Genomic DNA, 21,476 nt, shown 5'->3' with positions numbered 1-21,476 from the left:
TTGATTTAAAAATGAGTTAAGTGGCATAAAAAGGTAAAACAAAGGGATTTTGACCTTTAATGTGTAAATTCTACATGATGAGTTATAATCTCTTACCGTTCAAACTCGCTTCATCTAAGTGTCTCACGTGTTTCTTTAGTTTTGTTAATGGTGAGAGACCATATTTTACCATTTGATGTGAAAATTATACATGAGACGGTCCAATCTCAATATAGAGACTAAAAATGTACTTTAACATAAAGAATAATGCTACTACTTATAGCGAATTATATTTTCAAGACACATCGCAGCATGTTTATTTCACCACACAATTTTGTTGACTTTTCTATCTATCCATAACTCCCCCATCAATTCCGGCAAGGACTGTTTGCAGCACTTGGGTGCCATTAATGGCACCGTGCCATTAAATCCTGACCATTAATGGCGCACACTCACACACATCACACACACACTTGGGCAATGTGTGGCCCAGATCTAATGGTTGGTTAAATTCATTTTCGCGATGACTTGGTGGAAATTTGCTTCGCTTTATAATTATATAGCACTTCTGTAACATAAATTTTATATCGGTTTGATTTTTTGTACATAAATCACGAATTTTTTTTCCTCATTTCATGCTCCTTTATAATACAGGTAACCCAGCATTTCCCTGAACTAGTATTGATTAGAAAAGATGAGACCAAATTAAGCCAAAGACATACACATAATTATCAGAAACAACTTTAGGAGAGAAAATAAAAAGTGAAAAGTGAATAGATAGTGCAAATTAACACTGATGGATAAAATGATGGGTTTGCACAAACAATGTAGAGTAATAATATGAAAAAATTAAAAGTGAAAAACAAATAGAATAACCCAACTGAGATAAACTAGATGTTTGTTTTGGGACAGTAGCCTCCAACCGTACTTTTACAACATTCCAACCAAAGGAGACAAATGGTAAAGGGGTGAATTGATATCACATCATCATCATCATCATCATCATCATCATCATCATCATATACAAATGAAGGACAGAACAAAATTGTGTATACATTTGGCACAAGTCAAGTTAGCAGCAAGCAAGTAATGCTTCATTGCATTGTTTCCATTGTGTTTGCTGGCCTTGTCTGTTTTGGTCTTTAGCATTCGCTCGAAAGGCCACATTGCCGAATATCACCGACTGAGAAATGATAATTCATCTAGTGTCATCCTCATTAGGACCAAAATCTATCTCCTCGCACAATTTCTCAGGCATCATTGGACTCGTAGGAGATCGGTAATCAATAGATTGTAAAAAGTTGAAATAAGCATACTTAATGTCAAATTGCATATCATACCCTGCATAAAATAAAATTTGTGTCAAATTTTCTTATTAACATTGGATATGGACCAGAAAAGAGGAGGATTGATCCTTACAATAATTTACTGCAATAGTTAATTCTCCGTCATCCCCACTCTGTCTAACATGGTGAAACCACATGCTTGGCCTGCATTAATCCCATCTTCTCATTACCAGCATTACTATATACATATATAATATAATTTTATATAAATAAAGGACATGCAACAATAAGATTAGAGATAACTTGTATTCTTGTTTAATTTAACAAGGTTGCCAAATATTCTCATTAATGTTGACAAGCAACTGATATATTCATCATGTAGCTTAAACCTTGTGCAATGTGGATGTTCAGTTGTTCATTCATTCCTTATTTTTCTTCTATTTTTATAACGGGTTGGGCAACAAGCTTAGGTAAATGCTGCATGACTATCTAAGCAGTGATGTTATCTATGCCATAGGTGTATGCAGCACTGAAAAATAGTTATAGCTTATCAGCTAACAAAACTCACTCCAGTAAGTTGAAGTAAATGATTGATTGGTCATCTGTAAATTAAATGTGGCTAGGTTTATAACCTTTCAGTTTGATTCTTGTCTCAACAATCATATGGTTAACAGAAATCAGAATTTTCCATTGATTCTTTTACTAGTGGATGTGGAGGTTTAAGTATGGTAAAGATTTTTAAGTGATTAAAACTGCTGAAATTAACGATTGCATCAATCAAGTTCGATAGTTTTGTTAGAGAAAATGGAATAACTCAAAAATGAATGCATGATGAGGGAACCTTCACACAGATTTATGTAATTTTAAGTTTTAACAGAGTAATAATAACACTATATTGATATCCCCAAATTTAGATGCTAATTTAGATATTGGTCCACTTCAGAATCTGAAGTAAGGAGTTCCGAAGCCAGGTTATGTACGTATGAGGTATCACATATCCGCATCTCTAATTGAACATAATCAATCTATCTACTCGTCTTAATTTATATCTTCCCTAAATGAAGCATGACAGAATTTTACAGCTCTATTCTCCACCATTTTACCACCAAATTTGTGGTCTTCGTAACTAGTAATTTACGAAAGAAAATTCCCATGTAGCATGGGTATGACATGACATATTGGAAAGCCAAGTTGCTTAATCATGAATATTACGGTATCACACTATGGTATGAATTTGCAATAGCATAAAAACCGGGGGAGTGCGCCGTGCAATGCTGCAGCATTTTCTTCACATGTAAATAAAATATAAACGGTACACTATGAAATCAGGTAAATTAAATATATTGAAAATATCATTCAACAGAAGAAAGATTAAGAAAAACAGATACATGATGCAATGTAAAAGAAGAGAATCATACAGGTAAAGAATCTCCCCAGCCTTGACAGTACACTCAAACGGTGGAGGGCCATTGAAGTATAAAGGAAACTTTGAAATCTCGTCTTCCAAGTTCTCCGGAGAAGGAAAAGGGTTCACACTACACCAAGGCACATACCTAGTCGGCTTGTCAAGTTCCAAATCAAACTCTCCAGATTCCTACAAAAAAATCCAAAACACCCCAAATGATTCCATCTCGAAAAGCTAAAACCTTTAACATTAAAACACAAACCCCATCATTAAAAATAACTAAACAACACACCCCATCAAGTGCTTAAGTCATGTATAAGCTATTATGGAGAGCTTATTTAGCTGAAAACAACTTATGAACATGTCATAAGTTGTTCCCTTAAGCTCTGTCATAAGTATTTATGTAAGTAGCTAAGTTGAAATAAGTCAATCCAAATAGGCTTTTAGTCAGACTATTTTCATATAAGTTGTTTTCATAAGCAGTCATGATATTAAAAAAAGGAAAACAACTTATGGACATATCAAAGTTGTTTTCACAATATCCCTCAAACACTCGCACAACACAAGTACTTATCCCAGTAAATAAGCTCAATTAAGTCAATCCAAATAGCCCCTAAAAAGCACACACCCCATGAAATCAATTAAGTAAATAAGCAAATAAAGTAAATGAATACCATAGAATATTTATAAGTAGCAGCAGGGTAATTCCGAATGTAAAAGCGATGAACATCAGTGGGAGGAAACAAAAGAAACCGTTTTTCACCAGTGACAACAGCATAAAGATTCTCATAATGATCCTTATGAAACCAAGTAGACGAATGTCGATTCCCAATCCAAAGATTAACAGCTTCAGGCTCTAAACCAAAAGCTTCAGTAGCCCAACCAATATGTTGATCACAATCTTTGGCAATGGAATCATACTCTGAACGAAAACAATCATTCTGCTGTTGCGCGTAGGCGACACATTGGGAAGGGTTAGATGAGTTGATGAGACGGAGTGCTTCGGGGAATGGGAGGTGTTGGACGTGAGCGGAGGCGAAGCAGAGGGAGGTGGAGGTGGTGGGGAGTGGGGTTAAGGAGTCGGCGGCGCCGGTGGGAGTGAGATGGAGGGAGACGGTGGTGGAAGAGAGGGATTGAGTGAGGTAAGAAGAGTGGGACCAGAGAGAGAGGGAAGGCCAGTGGGAGATGGAATTGGAGATGATGCAAGGTTTGTTTGGAGTGATGAAGTTTCTATGGAATTGGAGGGGTGTTGGTGGTGATTCTAACCGTTCTATGCTTCTGTTGCTTCCTAAACTTAATTCTCGTACTTCTCTCCATAGTTCTTCTATCTTCTCCTTCATTGCTGCTGTGTGTGTGATCGATCACCAAATAAAAAAATGATTTTCACTTGCTACTGGTTAAGTGCAAGTAACATTATTTTGTTGTTAAGGCAAACTATATATATTGTGAATTTTTAATGATTATTTTTATTTTGTATATGAAAAAATTTGGCTTAAATATGGTATTGGTCCCTGCAAAATAGGTCAGTTTTGATTTTAGTCCCTGCAATTTTTTTTTATAGTTTTTGGTCCCTGCAAAAATAGGTCAGTTTTGGTTTTAGTCCCTGCAATTTTTTTTTTTATAGTTTTTGGTCCTGCAAAAATTTTTATTTTTGGAAATAGTCCCTGACCCCATTTATGTGATGATTTGTCACTTTTATAAATTAAAAAATAATTATTGTATCTGTTTTATTATTATTTTTTAATTAAAAAATAATTATTGTTATATAAATTATAAAAAATAATATTCTTTTTATTAAGTAAGCACATATGCCACATATGCACAAAAGTGACAAATCATCACATAATTGGGGTCAGAGACTATTTTCAAAAACAAAAATTTTTGCAGGGACCAAAAACTATAAAAAAAAAAATTTGCAGGGACTAAAACCAAAACTGACCTATTTTTGCAGGGACCAAAAACCATAAAAAAAATTTGCAGGGACGAAAACCAAAACTGACCTATTTTACAGGGACCAATACCATATTTTAGCCAAAAAAATTTGAAATATTTGTCTATCGACAAAATAAATTTGAAATATTGATTTTCTACAAATCCAAGTTACAAGTCCAAAAACGTGTCACAGTAAAAAGCATTCAGAGTTGCTACAATGACTTTGATAAGTAAAAAGCAATTCTGCTCTTTGCAAGCAAGGCTTGGAGCTGACTTTTAGAACTTCATTCCATGTGTCCATTCTATTTTCTTAAAACAAAGGTTGGGTGTAATGCCATAACTGATTTGATTGATGGTGTGAGGACTGAGCATTTGGCAACAAAATACAAATCTGCATTTATGAGTCATTTCAAAGTATTTGCCAAGTGCAACAATATGAACTATACAATGAAGTGTACTATGTTCTTTAAAAAAGTTAAATTCATCACCTTCTTGTGCGATGAAGAGTATTATCTCGTTTCATATTTCATTGGTATTTTTGAATGACACATAATAACTGTTTATACTGCATCCGTAACATATTGACCAGCATCAGTACACTAAGATAAAGTCTCATTGTCTTCAACAAAATTCTTTTGTATTCTATAGCCATGGTAGATTTTGATCAAGAAAATGTCGAGCTTTGGAAAGACTTAGTTAAAACAAAAGACAGAATAGATCGTTTAGCTCATTACAGCTCAGTTGTTGGAAGGTGAGTTCTTATTCAACGCTGTTCCATGTATTTGTCTTGATTTTTAATCAAGTGATATGGTTAATATTTTTCAAAAGATATTTATCTTTGTCCTTTCCGGTTTGCGAGTGCACTGGGTGACCGGGGGCTTTGCTTTATCCTATTTATGGTGAAGGAGAACTAACACAAGCCTTTTGTCGTTGTGCTTCTGTCAAAGGTTGCATTTATTTAAGTTTTAAAGGATTTATGAGGCCGTTTCTTAAAATTTCTAAATACCTTCATTTCATTCTCTTTAAATATTGCAAGTTGTTGTTTTGTTGAACTTATATGCCTATTTACGTCCTAAACTTTTGTGAATCTGGTACGCCGAATGCCGGTTATTTCTCTGCTTATGGTCTTTGATATGTTTATACTAATGTAATATTTTTGAGAAGAAATGAGGTTGAATAATCCCCCAAATCCAAAGCAATTTCATATGTCATTTGTAAATGAATGTGCAGGTGACTGTGTTGTATAAAGGTGTCAGATCAGTTTATCCTGGATCCATCCTTTGTAATTCCATCAACACAATCTTTGTCTAAAGGAGTAACTTGGAGTTTTGTAGTTATCAATACAGTAAGTATGTTTTCATAGAGATCAAATTCCCCCATTCTTATCTCTCAGTGTTCCAACCACCAAGAGGAGAAAGAAGCCTCTGTATCTTAGTCTCTTTCTTTTGGAAGAAATTCAATGAATGTTTAATGTTCTAGCTTTGAGATATTGAAGAAACTAAATGATTTAAAACATATGAAACTGAAGGGAAAAGATTAAACTGTGGATGAGTGGATAGGGGAAAGATGTGAAAACAGGTTCTTCGTTCTCAAGGGGAGAAAGGAAGTAGTCAAGTTAATTGGTGTCTGATAAAGTCCCACATCAACCAATTCATAAACTAAACTATGCTGCTTACTTATAAAATGAAAAGACCTCAGCTTGTTAAAATCACGGATGCGTTTAGAAGACAGCAATTATTATTTGTATTATATATTATTTGTCTGTTTCATAGTCACACGGTTCAGAGTTCGCTTTGGTTCGTGGTACGAATTCGTGTACGCGGTTCGCAATCTTCAAAGAATTCGGTACGTAAGGAGGTATACAGAGTCGGTACGCTTGGGTTTGTTGTTTGTATAAATATAATAATCAGTATCACAAAAATTCAGAGATATAGAGGTTTTAAAGCATGAGTACTAGTTAAGTTTGTCCCACATCGGCTAGTTTGCAAACATTGAGTGCAAGGCTATGTTATAAATAAAGAAGCTTTCCTATTTCAAAGCATATCAAATAGAATCCCATGCCTTTAATTTGTGGGACCATGGTCTGTTTTGTATGGATATGACTAACTCGAACCGCAAGGCTGATTTTGTTTGGTTTTGTTATTATTGTGGTAACAAAACTTGATCAAATTAGCCTTGTTGTTGAGCCGGTTAAATCAATACAAAATTAATACTATATCTAATGTTTTCTACATTGGTTCTGTCAAAGTCATTATTCTTTTTCAAATGTCATACAGAATATCTCTGGTTTAAAACACTTGAATGTTTCTTTTAACATGTTGGAAGGGGAGGTACCAACAAACGGTGTCTTTGGAAATGTAACCCATGTAGCAATGATCGGAAACAATAAGCTTTGTGGAGGTATTTCAGAGTTGCATCTGGCAACATGCCCTATCAATGGTAGGAAACATGCAACAAACCATAATTCCAGGTTGATATCAGTGATAGTTAGTGTGGTTTCTTTTCTTATCATACTTTCATTTATTATAATTATCACTTGGATGAAAAAAAGAAACCAAAAGCCATCTTTTGATTCACCAACAATCGATCAACTAGCTAAAGTTTCATACCAAGACTTACATCAAGGAACTGATGGGTTCTTGGATATAAACTTGATTGGATCAGGAAGTTTTGGTTCTGTGTATAGAGAGAATCTTGTGTCGGAAGTTAATGTTGTTGATGTGAAGGTCCTAAACCTCCAAAAGAATGGAGCTAGCAAGAGTTTTATTGTTGAATGTAATGCACTCAAAAACATTAGACACCGAAACTTAGTTAAGGTTTTAACATGTGTTGTCCTATTTATGGTGAAGGAAAACTACGACAAGCTTTTTGTCGTCGTGCTGCTATCAAAGGTTGCATTTATGTAAGTTTAATAGGATTTACGAGTCTCTTCTGTTTCAGAAAATCAAGAGTGTAGTTACTAGTTATAGTCAAAGTGATGATGAAATTCAATTGTTGTTAGATTGGGATACCTCAATTAGTAAAGCCATTATCTTTGTGCTGATTGTTGTCATAATAACAATATATCTTTTATTTAATTTAAGAACTTAAGATGAAACTAATTCTTCCCTGATCTTTTCATATCAATGTTTATTTACATCTTAAACTTTCGTGAATCAGGTTCTCAGAATGCATCAGCAGGTCCAGGAGTTTCATACAGCCAGATGTGATCTATGGTGTATCCTCTTAGATGTAAGACAGATTAAATCTCTGCATTTTCTTAAGCAGGGGCATATTAAACATGAGAAAGGCATCAACACATGTTAATTTTCATACAGCCAGATGTATCAAATTGCTCTGTGGTGTGTGTATCCTTTTAGATGTGAGCGTCACCTGCATTCCAACCACCAATGAACGATTAATGTTCTACCTTTGAGATGTTGAAGATAACTAAATGATTTTAAACACATGAAAATGAAGAGAAAAGATTAAACCTTTCAAATTAATGTGTGAAGGAGTGAACATGGGAATCATGTGAGAACAGGCGGGTGTCTAATAAAGTCCCACATCCCCCAATTCATAAACTAAACTATGCAGCTTGCATATAAAAAGATAGGACCTCTCCTTGTAAAAATCATGGAGTTGTGTGATGTTTGCATAATGAACTATTCTTTTGCCTTTTACTAAAGAATACCGTGTGAACATCATAATTAGTGGCATACGCTAGTTTTTGTAAGAGCTCTCTTCATGGAGGGCTCTGCAATTTGTATGTGCTTAGATGGGAGTGCATGCAGACGCTTTTTGTTGTGCAAATGTGTATATATAGATTATAGATAGTAATAAATTTTGAGAAAAGATTTTTGTGCAACTTTTTGACAATTTTTTTTTTATACTCACATTATATTTATATTCTCTCTCATCCTTTTTCTCTCTATATTATTTTTAACCAATAGAAACAGAGGTAAATGAAGTTGTCATTAAATGGTTGTTCATATATCATTGCTCGTAATTTTTAGGTAAATTTTTCAATATTGCGCAAATGCGTATAAATTATAAATAATAATTTTTAGGAAATTTTTTCAATGACACCAAGAATATAGTAAATTTACTATAAATTTTATCTTTTTAATGTAATTATTTTAGGATAGAGATATAATTGAAAATTATGAACGGTGTTTTTTATAAAATTTTGATTAAAAGTATAAATATAAATGCTTGTTACTTTCAAATTATAACAAATCAAACTATGTTTATCTATTTCAATAACATCAACAATATAATAAAAAAATATAATTTTTAAATAAACTAAAAAATAGAAATGAAATATGATAACAATTGTAATCAAATTCTCTAAAGCCAGTAATATGAAGTGAATGAAAGAGAGAAAATTCTCATTATTGATTCAATGTGTACAAAGAGGTATTTATACAAGAACTACCATGAACTAACTAAAACAAAAATGAAAATTGTCCTAAATGCCCTCTAACTAGATTGAAATGTAGTACCAAAGTTATGTGATTAGTCCAAATAATGAAGGAAAAACAAATTAGGTTTAGCTCTGCTTGTCAAGTTTTTATTTTTAGTGTTAATCCTGCCATTTCTAGAGAAAGTGGACTTTTGTGCTTCACTAAAAATTGTTTCATCCAAAAATCAAACTTAGTTTTTTCAGACAAATAATTTAACTTATATCAAAAAATACACAAACAAACTTGTGTTGCTTGAGAGCAATAATAAATTGGACGCTGCTGTGTTTTCATAGAGAGATAATTACGGAACAATGTTGTCATTCTAGTCGTGAATCGTGATAGTACTTTCTTTGTATTTAGAACTATTAACTATTGATGCCAAAGCTCACTATAATACTAGCGACACTAGGCCAGATTTGTGTCTCGTCTCCTCTGTTAGTTTTGAGACGTGTACTATTGTTTCTCCTTAAAACTCTATAAGTGGCTTTTGTTTAACAAATTTTGTAGATGTTAATGTTAATACTACATACTCGCAATGTACAGAAGTCAGAAGCCAGCTAATAGGTTTAGAGATTCATATCAACAAAAGAAGCAAACTGATAAGTTTGTTGTCTCATAAATTTTGGGTTGTTTTATGGCTTAAGTGTACAAAATTGTGGTTTTTACATCAAAGAGTTTCTGCATTACTTACTTAGTTAAGTTAACAACTATATAGTTATATCACACACCAAGTTTTGAAAATCACATATTAATAGATGGATTGACCTCTAATATTATTATTTTTTGACAAAAATTGATTAGGATTGACCTGATGACCTCTAATATTTGACAAGTATGAATTTGGACAATCGCCTAAAAAAAAGGTGTGTATGTATAGCAACTAGTAGGTTGCAGGAAAATCTACACTGAACACAATCACACAATTATATGTTGCTAACAGAATTTACTGAATAACAAAGTAGTAAACTAAGCACTGCCAGTGCCGAACATGTTTCATTCAATTTCTTAACAACAGTGCATCAAGTTGAATACACTTCTCTTTCCGCAATCAACCTTAGAAATTTAGTTCAACTTTAATAGCTAATTATGAGTGCGAACACCTGAAATTCAAATAAAGAAGCCCATTATTACCTTTGTATTTTGTAGTTTAGCAATTTGAAATGCACAATATGATGATAAAAATCAAATTATAAGATATGAACTTTGATTGACCATGAAATCCTATCACATAATTGAAAAGCATGTACAGTACATTTTTTTTTTTGAAAGAATGTAAGACAGTACATAACCTTGTTAACATTGCAATTATAATTGAAAATATACTTATATTATGGTATCTATAAGAATTTAGTTTAGCTACAAAGTAGGCTCTTTTTCAAGCCTCAGACTCGTGCACAATAGAAATCACCAAGGCCATGAATTAGACAAATAAGTGTGGATTGAATACTTACAATGTCCTAGCGATCCCTGCGTCTTGTGGTGTGGACTACTCCACCTGTGCTTGAAGCTCGATTATTTCTTATTTTGGGTCGAGAGCTCCTTTTTCCTTGCCCTTATAAGTTGCAATTATATCAATGAAACGTTTTCCTTGCCCTTATAATAAAGTCCCACATCGCCCAATTCATAAACTAAACTATGCAGCTCCCATATAAAAAGATATGACCTCTCCTTGTTAAAACCACGGAGCCGTGTGATGAACACATAGCGAGCTATTCTTTGCCTTTGTGATCAAATTAGCTTTGGTTGTGGATCTGGTTAAATCAATACAAAATTAATATTATATCTAATATTTTCTACATTGGTTCTGTCAGTCAAAATTGATTATTCTTTTTCAAATCAGTTCATATTTATATTGATCATCATCATGAATTTAAAAGTAACGATACAATGATAAATGGTACTTCCTCCGTCCCGCAATAGATGACCCATTTGAAAATGTGCAATTTTGACCTAATTTACTTTGACCATATTTTTCTACTAATATACAAAGATAAATAATATCATATAAGATGTCGTTAGATTCGTCTCGATGAGTATTTTCAAAATATCAAATTTTCATCATTTTTTCTAATATATTATTCAATATATTTAAGCTCAAATTATACATTGGTATGCGTAATAGGGTCAGCTGTGTCATGTATTATGGGACGGAGGGAGTAATAAGTTTTGTAACAAGAACAATTGGCACAACCGGTCTATTGATATTTCAATAAAAAGAATAAAAGTGGCCGGCTATTTTTTTTTTATATGGACAATAAGTGGCCGGCTAACTTAGAAAATAATGCTTTGATATTGTTTTAAATGCCGAAATCATTAAGTCAGACGATATGGTCAGCATTCGAACTTCGACTATTTCATCTGTGTATGTGAGTTTTTAATAGCGTTGTTTCTTTTATCTACCAAACAAAAAAAATCATCAACAAAAAGTCCATATAATCACATTAAATTGTGAATTTGTGATTCACTTTGGCTCCAATGTGTCGTGCTTCTTTGTCTGTTTGTTTTCCTGAAGATAAAATAAAATTGCAAGAACAAAGAAACTGAAACAGAAGGCGAGATCCAGAAAGCAGCAGTAACAAGGTAAAACAAAGGAAAAGGCCGTCAGAAGCAAAACAAGCGCTCGCTCAAAATACAATACACACGCAGAAATGATAGGGCGGTGGGTTTAGGTTTTTTTTTTTAGAAATGATATTGATAATGAGCAGCAGCTCTAATTTCCCACCCTGACTGAGAATTTAGGGTTTAGGTGGTTCTCATCTGAGATGAACTTGATATTTGGGTTTGGATATTGTCCTAGACTAAAATGATTCTTCATTTTTTAATCAACAATATATGTTAAATATTTTTAAAAGACAATAAATTCGATTAAATAATCCATTTAATCCCTAAACCACCATTTTCTCATCAAATTAGATTAGACTCACATGACAACAAAACCCGCCTCCGCCCCGAATTTAACGGGAAAAATTCGATTTAACTCGGTGCGGGTGCGGGTGTGGGGGAAATCTGGGTTTTTAGTACGGGGGCGGGGCTGGGGCCAGGAGATGCTTACACTCGCCTCGCACCCGCTTTTTGAAATTTACTTTATTAAATTTTTTAATCTTATTTTCATAACTACCAATCTATTTTAATATATTATTACTCTTTAGAAACATGTTTATTATAATTATTTTGCTCTTTTGAAAAAAAATTATTAGATCTTTAATTATTAATATAATTATTGTCTTTTGTTGCTATGAAAAAATAAAAAAATATGCATTTTTTAAATATTTTATAAAGAATAGAGATTTCGTGAGTGGGGCCGGGAGACCCGTCCCCATTGGGGGCGGGGTTGGGTGTTCAATTTTTACCCCCAATATGGTTTGGGGACGGGGATGCTTAAACCCGCCCCGACCCTCCCCGTTGCCATGCCTACTCTAAATTGATCATGCATTTATACAATGCCCTAAAGTTAAAAGGATTTACTTTGGATCCAAGTTGGGCATTAATTTGGATGGGATGAATTCTGGTTGCAAGGACTGGTTAGGCCATATGATCAACACTATAGAGATGAGGAAAATCTCATTTACGTAGCAGCTACTGTGTACAATATTTGGTTTGCAAGAAATATTCATACTTTTGAAGACAGAAACATCAGAGAGCTAGAAACAACTTATATGCTACTTTCATACTCTTGCTAACACGTAATATGGTAAAACAAAGTATTTACAGAATAGCCTACTAGCCTTTATGCAGAGGTGATTGTTTTTGCTTCAACAACACAGGAGTATATATATAATGTTATTGTTACTTTCTGTAAATTGCTGATCTGCTGTATTTGTATCATTTGTGGAACAAAGACAGTGTATATTGATCAAACATCAAATTTGTGAGATTTTGAGTAAACTGTACAGTTTAATTATGCATCACACAAAAGTTTATGATTTAGACGCACATCTCAAACTCTAAACAATCACTCCAAACTAAGTGTCGAACGAAAACTCTCGCATGTAAAATCTGTCTCATTTTCTGTTTCCCAATTATTTGACCCTTTCTGGGTCGGTCCATTCACTGACGTTGACAAAAGACAGGTGAATTGGCATTTTGGCTTGTAGTTTTAGTCACACCACCAAGTGGCTTCAACAATTTGATGTTGTCTTCCAGCCATTACACCAGCAGAGTTGCATGCTTTGCACCATGGAATGCGATCTTCAACAGCATTAGCAAAGAACCAATCAATGCCCTTGAATACCTCAACATCTTGAATCAACCTGGATTCCTCGGGAAAAACAATGCAGCAGCAAGTGGTCGTGTACGAAAAACCACCAGCCATTCACCATATCAGAAACTCACTCCATGTTTCCTGGCCGACACCTATTAGGCAAAGGCCTTGCAATAAGCCCGTCTGTGATCCAACCAACTGATTCTCCATCATCTCTAACATGATTGAATTCCCTTTCCGCATATTCTAGAGATATTTGCAGCCTACCACCAGGTTTGCAGTCATAAAGGGTTCCTCTACCTTCAATTCCTGCGTTCTTCTCTAACCAATAAAGATAGTTGACCTGAAACAATGCCTTGAGCATATCCAGCTGTGAACAAGTTTCTTTAAGCACCACCTGAATCATCACGAACATGTTACATGTATGTGTTTGTTATGACCCATGAAATATAATAGAAAATCTTTGTAGTTATATATTAGCTGGCTATCATGTTGAAAGTGAATATTGTTGTTAACTTACACAGAATTTTCCCGTGTTCTCAGACAAGATGTAGCCTTCATTTTTATAAAGAGAAAAGAGAGCAAGCACTTCCTCCTTATTGTTGATAATTTCACTGAGTTTGGATCCAAGCTGCAGACGGCTTTCAATTTCTACAGCTGCATCTTTTGCTTCAGATGATAAAACAATTGATTGTGTCTCCTATCATAAAAGTGAAGTCATAAGTAATATACATACATATCAGATTGTACAAAACAAAAGTACCAATCACTTCCCTTCAAAAAAAAATACCAATCACTTTTTTAATACTTGCCCACCCTTGTGCCCAGCTATTAAATCAATTGATGCATGATATATCATGTACTCCCTCTGTCCGTAATTATAAGGCCCCCTTTGAAAAAAAGTTGTGTCCCTGAATAAATGCCCCTATGCAAATTACTAGGTGCATTACTATTTTTTTCCAAACACACCCCTTATTAATACTACTAATTTATCTTGAAAGATGAAAGGTTAAAGTTAGACACATTAATATACAAAGAACATTTTAAGAAGATATATGTTCCTTCAAAAAAAGAAGATATATGTGAAAAAAGAAAAAAGAGCTTATGAAAAGCGATGGAGGAAGTAATTGTAGATAGGGGGTGTCCTGCATGGCTTCAATCTAATACTTCCAAGAAGGATACTCGAGGGTTTTGGAGGGAAGGGTTTGGGAGGGCTGGGTCTATAATTTAATATATATTTGAGATTTAAAAAAAAAAAATTGAAAGAATACCATGACATATGTTCATATAGCTTGCTTGATTTAGAAAAGAAAAACAAGCCCTCCATTCCCCTCCCCTCCAAAACCCCCCTCCCACAGTGTTAGGAAATCTGATAATATCACATTCTAGAATATCTTGGTTTAGCCCCTAGGATTAGTTTTCAATCTTAGCATATCTTAAGATTATCTCCTACAATTGCTTCTTCAAAAAAATTATTATCTCCTAAAATTAATTTTCATATCTCTTGTTATTATTTGTTTCCTGATCTCCCTAGGATTAGTGTTTAGTCTTTTGTATAAACTCTGTACCAAGTTATTATCAATAATATTAAAAGTTTTAGAACTTTCTCAAACTTTATCTAAAATCTCACAACATCAACCCTTAGTATTTAAAATGAGTGGTGAAGAGCAAGTCCCACATGTTTCATGTCCAATAATTCCAAGATTCGGTCCACCTTCACAACAGTGTGTATAATGAATAACAAAGGTGGTAAAGAACAATGACGAAATTAACTCTTCAAAATTGCAAAAGCACCCTTCCCCTTAAGTTATCATAGTAAGAGAAAGAGGGACTTATGTAATCTGATACCCATGACCCCAGCCTCAAGAGCCCAAAGAGATATTGAGATATAAATAAAAAACAAAGTAGATCAAATTTTAGTATATAGCAAATTTCTAATCTGGAAGACAGGATCATTGCTTTATAGATTTAAATTTCATATTAACTATAACAAAAGAAAGATCAACTCACTTTGTTTGCAAAAGGTGCATTTAATATGGGTACTGCTGGAAATAGCGGCTCCTCGGCATTGACCTCTTTAACTGGAGGAGCCTGGCCACTCAGTAGATATTCACTGAAAACCAAACCTGGTAAAATAATCAATAAACAAGGAATATAAAGTTTGACCTTTTAACAAACAAATCAAACCCTAGCAGCATTTCTAGATGTCCAGTCCTCCAACAATTGATTAAAGAAACATTTCTAAGACTGCTGCACCATGGGTATAGAAACATCGTAAATTGTGAGATCGTAAGACCCCACCAGAGACAAAATTATATGATAATTAAGAAACATAACTAATATTACTGAGTATATAGTATTATATTATAAAACTATATGATTAAATGGTATGTTTTTTTGAAGGAAAAATATACTATGTTAAATAAATAACCAATATTAACGATTAAAATAATGTAAAAAAAAAAACTATTAAAATATATATTAAGTAATATATTAAATATAAGATTTAAAAACAATCAAATCATTTTAAAAAAAAAGGGTGAACTTACCAAATTAGCATTAAAAAATAAAAATTTCTGTCAAAAACAAAATTAACAATAGCAACTAGCAAGCAATTAGGCACACTTTCCAAAAATCATAAATCAGCTTTTATTATTCACTCTGCGCGAAAGGCACACTCAATTGTTTTGACTTTTCAACATCCATGTATGTGCTGCAAAGCAGGTCGTTTTGGGCAAAAAAATCTTCACCGCAAACAGGGTTAAAACGGGTCATATGGATCAAAAGGTGCAGAACCGGTGCAAGATAAATCGCTGCTCCCACGATTTCACGATCTACCTTTGTGTGCCGCCCTCCAACAATTTTTGCACTGCTCCAGCATGGTTGATGGAGAAGAACGTGTGAGATTGTACGATCTCACAATCTAGACCGCACGCTTAACAACCATGTGCTGCACAATTGCAACCTATAAGAAATTCAAGATTCTCTAAGGCGGCCAAGTGTTATAAAAAGTGCTTTAAAATCCGGACTGCATATTGGAGACAAGAGTTATGGTTCAATTGGTTAAATCGGTTATAAGAGATATCGCAAACTATTTAGGGTTTGTTTGGCAGTGAGAGACTGGGAGGGATTTGAGGAGAAAGGGAGGAGGAAAGAGAAGGCAGAGGGACGACATAATGCATAGGGGTTCATTTTTCTTCGTAGAACCAAAACCTCCCGATTCAGGGAAACTCAACAAAATTAATAAGGGGAGGACTTTGCAGGTATTTAAAAAATTCCCAAATTCTTTCTGTCTATTTATAATATTCTCTAAACAAAGAGAATTCTAGTCATAGACTCTCCCCTCCCACTCCCCACCCCAAAGCACTCATTTCTTCCCCCAACTCCCAAACAAAACCTCTGTTTCATCACCGGTATAACCAAATTTTTTTCAAGAGTAACAACAGAACACAGCTTCAAGAAAATTGGGTGTGATAGACTTAAGAGAGAGATCAGAAGATACTTACTTGCACGGTAAGGATTTAAAGTCCGCAGTTGAATGGACTGGTAAGACTTTAGATTGCAGTACATGTGGACCCAAGTCACGACACAAAAAGAAGCAAGAACAAGAGGCGTGGATGAACCTATGCAGTTGCCCAGTCCTATACCAAGCCCGATACCAATAAACCTGCTGACCATTCCTTGAACTTCACCTTTAGCAATTACCTATAATTTAGAGTTATTTTTCAGAAATAAAACCATACATACAAGCATTAGAAACATCTGCTGAAAACAAAAATCACAAATAATGCCACTAGTATTAGTAGAAGAAGATATTTGAAACAACAAATAGAAGTGATTACTGTGCAGATGCATCATTAAATCAAAACTCCCATATAATCAAACTGAAAAGGCTCTATTTTTCACCTCAGCAAAATTCCTTTGAGCAGCGAAACCGGCAAAGAAACAACTCCTAGTAGAAGCCTGTGAAAACAAAATCAGCTTAAAGTTTAGTTTGATGTCAATAGTAGATAAATTTGCAATATTCAGTTTCACACTGCATATAAATGAGGCACAGAAACAGAAGTTATTTATTTGTACCAAATAGACAAAAAATATATACTTTTAATTCACATATTCACGCACCCCAACCACACAGGAGAGTATTTCATGTTAGCTTTCATCTGATCATTCTAGGAAGACTACAGTGAAGTTTGGTAGATATGTTAAACAGGATGGAATATAGCATCCAAGTTCTATTATATCTATAAGAAAAAACAGAATCAGACTTGAGATTAAAAATGATAAATCAATTCATGTGTGCTCCAAATGTGAAAATAGTCATGCAGATGAATGGTTTAAAAAAACTATGGCTAAATTAGTGAAACAATTTTTATATCTTTGCAAAACGGTTTAAAATCCATTCTGTACTCAGTACTCATGCAGATGAATGGTTTGAAACTCAAGGGACCAAGACCACTCAACTCAATGGTTCCTTAACAAGAACTTTTTACATATCATCATACGTTCATACTGATACTAAATTTCATTTTCTTTCTTATATACTAAAACAACATTAAACAGGCTCGGTTGACTATTCAAATGGTTATCAGAATCTTATGATACACACGAGTCAAGTAGAATCTTATGATACACGCGAGTCAAATCTTGACTAACTATAAAATCAAACTTAATTGATATGAATCTCTAGTGTTGTCTACATTGGACATGAATCTCATCGAATCCTAGTCCATTATGGTGAACCCATGTTCACTACTATGAACCACTACCTAAATTTAGTGTAGTCAACCACTTTTTTTTTTGTCGACATGGTATAGTATAGTCATTCAATTCACTATTAAGAAAATAATCCTTCCAATGAATCTCATTTTGATAATCATGATCCAAACACATTGCAATATCAGTTGATAGATAAGTTTCTAAAGGTTCATATATAATGAAAACAGCCATCATAACCTGAATCAAAGAAGCAGCCGATCGAGAAGCACCAGCAAAAGCACCAATAGGCACAAACAAATGAGGAAAAGCAGGAGTACACATCTCCAACCCAAACGCGGCATTTTCAAGAAGATCAGCAAACAATCTCCACCCTTTAGGATTAACATCAAAATGCCTCCCGAAATCCGACAACAAAATCTTACTAAGATACCCAATTCCATCTTTCAGCACCCAATTAATAGCAGCAGCAGTAGGAATAGCCCCTTTCCCTAATCCAACAGCATAAAGCAAAGCTTGAGTTGCCAACACTCCACTCACCTGACAAGCAACACCTTGAACACCTCTCCATAATGAATACTCTAAATAATCACTTGTTACACTGTTTGGAAAACCTTCAGGTAGCATCAACCTAACTAAAAACTCTCTACACTTATTATACAAAAAGCTTGGAACTTCTGATGAATTTAAAGATGATAATTCAGAAAACAACCCGGGATTCGACGCAGTGAAAATATCTTTCAAATTATCAGGGAATAGCCTAATCAAGTTTCCACCTTTGACTTCGTAAATGGGTTGGGTCAAAATTTCATTTTCAGATGATAAAGAACGGTTTTTTGCCATTGCGAGTTGGCAAAAACAAAATGTAACAGAAGAGAATAGTAAAGTAAACAAAAGGGTGTAACGAGAATTTGAAGAAGATGAAGATGAATCGTCAGAGTCAAAAGGGTTATTGCCCCATGAACCACCACCGCCGCCACCACTACCACCATTGCTATTGTTATTGCCGCCGGTGGGAAGGGCGGAAAGGCGAAAAGGGTGAGAAGGGGTTAGTTTGATGGACGAAAAAGGGTGGAAAGTGGTGGCCGAGAAATGTGGGAGTGTTGGTGGTGGACGGTGGCGGAGGTGAAGAGGAGGGAGAAGGAAAGAGGTGATGCAAGTGTAACTCATGTTGTGGACTGTCAGTGTAAAAATGAAATGGAATGGAATTGAATTGAAGAGTGAAAAAGAAGGTCAACAGATAGAAATGAAGATGGCATTGAAATCTCAGGACCTGAACTGCAACTTCCTCTTTCGTAAACTGAATCAGTTACCACTCTCAATTCTCATTTCATTTTCATTTATTTTTTCTATTTAAAATTATTTTTTTACAAAATTTAATAACTCATTAACCGAAGTAATAGGTTTACAAAGCTTACTAATCTCATTTTAAGTTAACCGGCACAACATTTTACTAATACCATCACCAAAAAGAAATAAATATATAAAAAGGAAAACTAAAATTTCTCTTCACTTGCTTGAATGAGTACAAAGAAATAATTAAAAATAGCCTAAAAAATAATAAATGACATGTTTATTCATGTTATCATAATCTATTTTGAAAGTAATAAAGTCACCTTTGTACCAAAAAAATAAAATAAAAATAAAGTCACCTTCAAGTATTTTTAATTTTTTTAAAACCGCTTTCAAAAAATTGGTGAGCCAATGGTCGTTTTATTTTATCCAAAAACAAGTCCTCTTCTTTCAACTGCAAGAGGTTCCAAACAAGGTTGCCAAGAAGTGCCACATTTTGAAGTCGAGTTGTACGAATCCCCAATCCACCAATCTACCTAGGTTTGACAATTTTCTTCTAAGTTCCAACTATGTGCATACCCTTATCATTAGAGTTGTGGCAAATGAAATTGCTTGCCTTCTTGTTCAAGGTGTGTGACAAACATATCGTGGAAACCGTTTAATTTGCATGTTATAAGAGAGAATGACAATTAGAATTGAATTAGCCAAGGTATCTCAACCTGGTTTATTCAAAGTCCTTCTCTTCCAAGATGCCAATTTATGGCCTGCTTGTTTCCACGGTGGGATGGCATTAGACGCAATTCTAACTTAAACCACAATGTCTAGCTTCTCTATTTTCATGGTAGGAGTGCCTGGTAACGCGATAAATAACTAGCAACCGCTGAACCAAACACTCATTGAGTAGCGGCTTTATCATAAATTTCAAGTCCTTCCGTACCGCAAGTTGAAACCCAAGTTTTTCTCTAACCTTTCCATGAACTTAATATTTGTAAAATCCACACGAGCATATTTAGTAGATTTAAGGCTAAACTGCACTTTTCGACCTCTAAGTTTTAAAAAGTTACGATTTTGGCCCCCTATTTAAAAAAATGACAATTTTGGCCCCTTTCGTCCCAAAATTGCTGAGAAGATGCCACGTGTCCCAAAAAAGGGGCCATAATCGCAACTTTTTGAGAAGATAAGGGGTCAAAAGATCATATTTCCTTTATGTTAGGGGGTCAAAAGAGCATATTTCCCTAAACATAGGGGGTCACTTTTATCAATTTTTTTTCGTAGGGGACTAAAATCGCAACTTTGTAAAACTTAAGGGGTGAAAAGTGCACTTTAGCCTAGATTTAAAGACACCTTTAGAAGCATACAACCTTGATTTACCCAGACTAATTTGAACCCCTAAACGAGCATGGGAAGGGTTAGTTGTTACGAACAAGAGCACGTCGTCTCTAAAGAAAATGTGATTTCTCAATCTTGTAACAAATAAGGATGGATATACTCATTCTTAGGAATATAAATCTTAAACTTGAAACAAATACTCCCCTAGTAGATTTGTAGAAATCCCTACAAGGGTTATTCAAAAAAGTCCCTAGAAGGGTGTCTTCAAAGTACCAATGCTTGATCCTTGACAAGAGAAACATGAACTTTGATTGAACCGTGACACTCTGATAAATAATGGAGTAGGACAAAACGCAGAAAATTGGCAAAACCATGAAATTCCATGAATTGAGGCCGCAATTGGAGAGAGAACAACCATATTAGATGCACATGATAATTGAATGATTTTTTTTTTTGAAGGAAATGATAATTGAATGATTGTTGTTTGTTTAATTATCTCACACAACCCAATTTGTGTATGTAATCCCTTTGAATAGTGCAAGGAAAATTACATATATGGAAAATGTACCAGTCCTTTCTTTATCTATTATGTCATAGAATATAGAACACTTTGATCACATCACCAAATTAAATTAATTTGAGCACACACAACTGAAAAATTATAAAAGATTAATAAATTAAATCATATATATTTATGCAAATAATTAAATGATATTTATTTTTATGTGTGTGCTCAAATCATTTTTATTTAGAGTTGTGACCAATCAAGTCTTCATTTAAAAAACAAGCATGACCAACCAAAGTATTCATTGTTTTGAAGCTGTTCAGATATCAATATTGACACTTCAAATGATTCATCGCTATCATTATAGATATGTATGTTTTGTATA

The 21,476-nt window shown here is 34.2% G+C and overlaps 2 protein-coding genes and 1 non-coding gene across 3 annotated transcripts; 1 reads left to right on the top strand and 2 right to left on the bottom strand.

Moving 5' to 3' along the window:
• Positions 1–757: 757 nt before the first annotated feature.
• Positions 758–4,082, bottom strand: LOC146920393 (2-oxoglutarate (2OG) and Fe(II)-dependent oxygenase superfamily protein). Its single transcript, XM_085713783.1, has 4 exons — positions 3,345–4,082; positions 2,684–2,859; positions 1,399–1,469; positions 758–1,320 (listed from the first exon to the last, which is right to left on the bottom strand). Exons 1-4 carry the CDS (start codon positions 4,008–4,010, stop codon positions 1,178–1,180), a joined length of 1,056 nt encoding a protein of 351 aa, XP_085569909.1. The 5' UTR covers positions 4,011–4,082; the 3' UTR covers positions 758–1,177.
• A 4,139-nt stretch (positions 4,083–8,221) lies between these two features.
• LOC146920392 (U5 spliceosomal RNA) lies at positions 8,222–8,338 on the top strand. Its single transcript, XR_015013115.1, has one exon. It is a non-coding gene; the product is annotated as a U5 spliceosomal RNA (small nuclear RNA).
• A 4,453-nt stretch (positions 8,339–12,791) lies between these two features.
• Positions 12,792–19,291, bottom strand: RUS1 (root UVB sensitive-like protein (Protein of unknown function, DUF647)). The gene is made up of 6 exons (XM_085713782.1): positions 18,205–19,291; positions 17,155–17,211; positions 16,755–16,953; positions 15,259–15,374; positions 13,769–13,948; positions 12,792–13,645 (listed from the first exon to the last, which is right to left on the bottom strand). The coding sequence occupies exons 1-6, from the start codon at positions 19,132–19,134 to the stop codon at positions 13,376–13,378; spliced, it is 1,752 nt and encodes a 583-aa protein (XP_085569908.1). The 5' UTR covers positions 19,135–19,291; the 3' UTR covers positions 12,792–13,375.
• Positions 19,292–21,476: the final 2,185 nt, after the last annotated feature.

Source organism: Medicago sativa, chromosome 5, assembly GCF_051527215.1.
Source record: "Medicago sativa cultivar Bolivia chromosome 5, Bolivia_mono, whole genome shotgun sequence".
In the NCBI taxonomy this organism is placed as follows: Eukaryota; Viridiplantae; Streptophyta; class Magnoliopsida; order Fabales; family Fabaceae; genus Medicago; species Medicago sativa.
The sequence above is the reverse complement of the archived record's forward strand: the minus strand, read 5'-3'. Positions and strand labels throughout refer to the sequence as shown.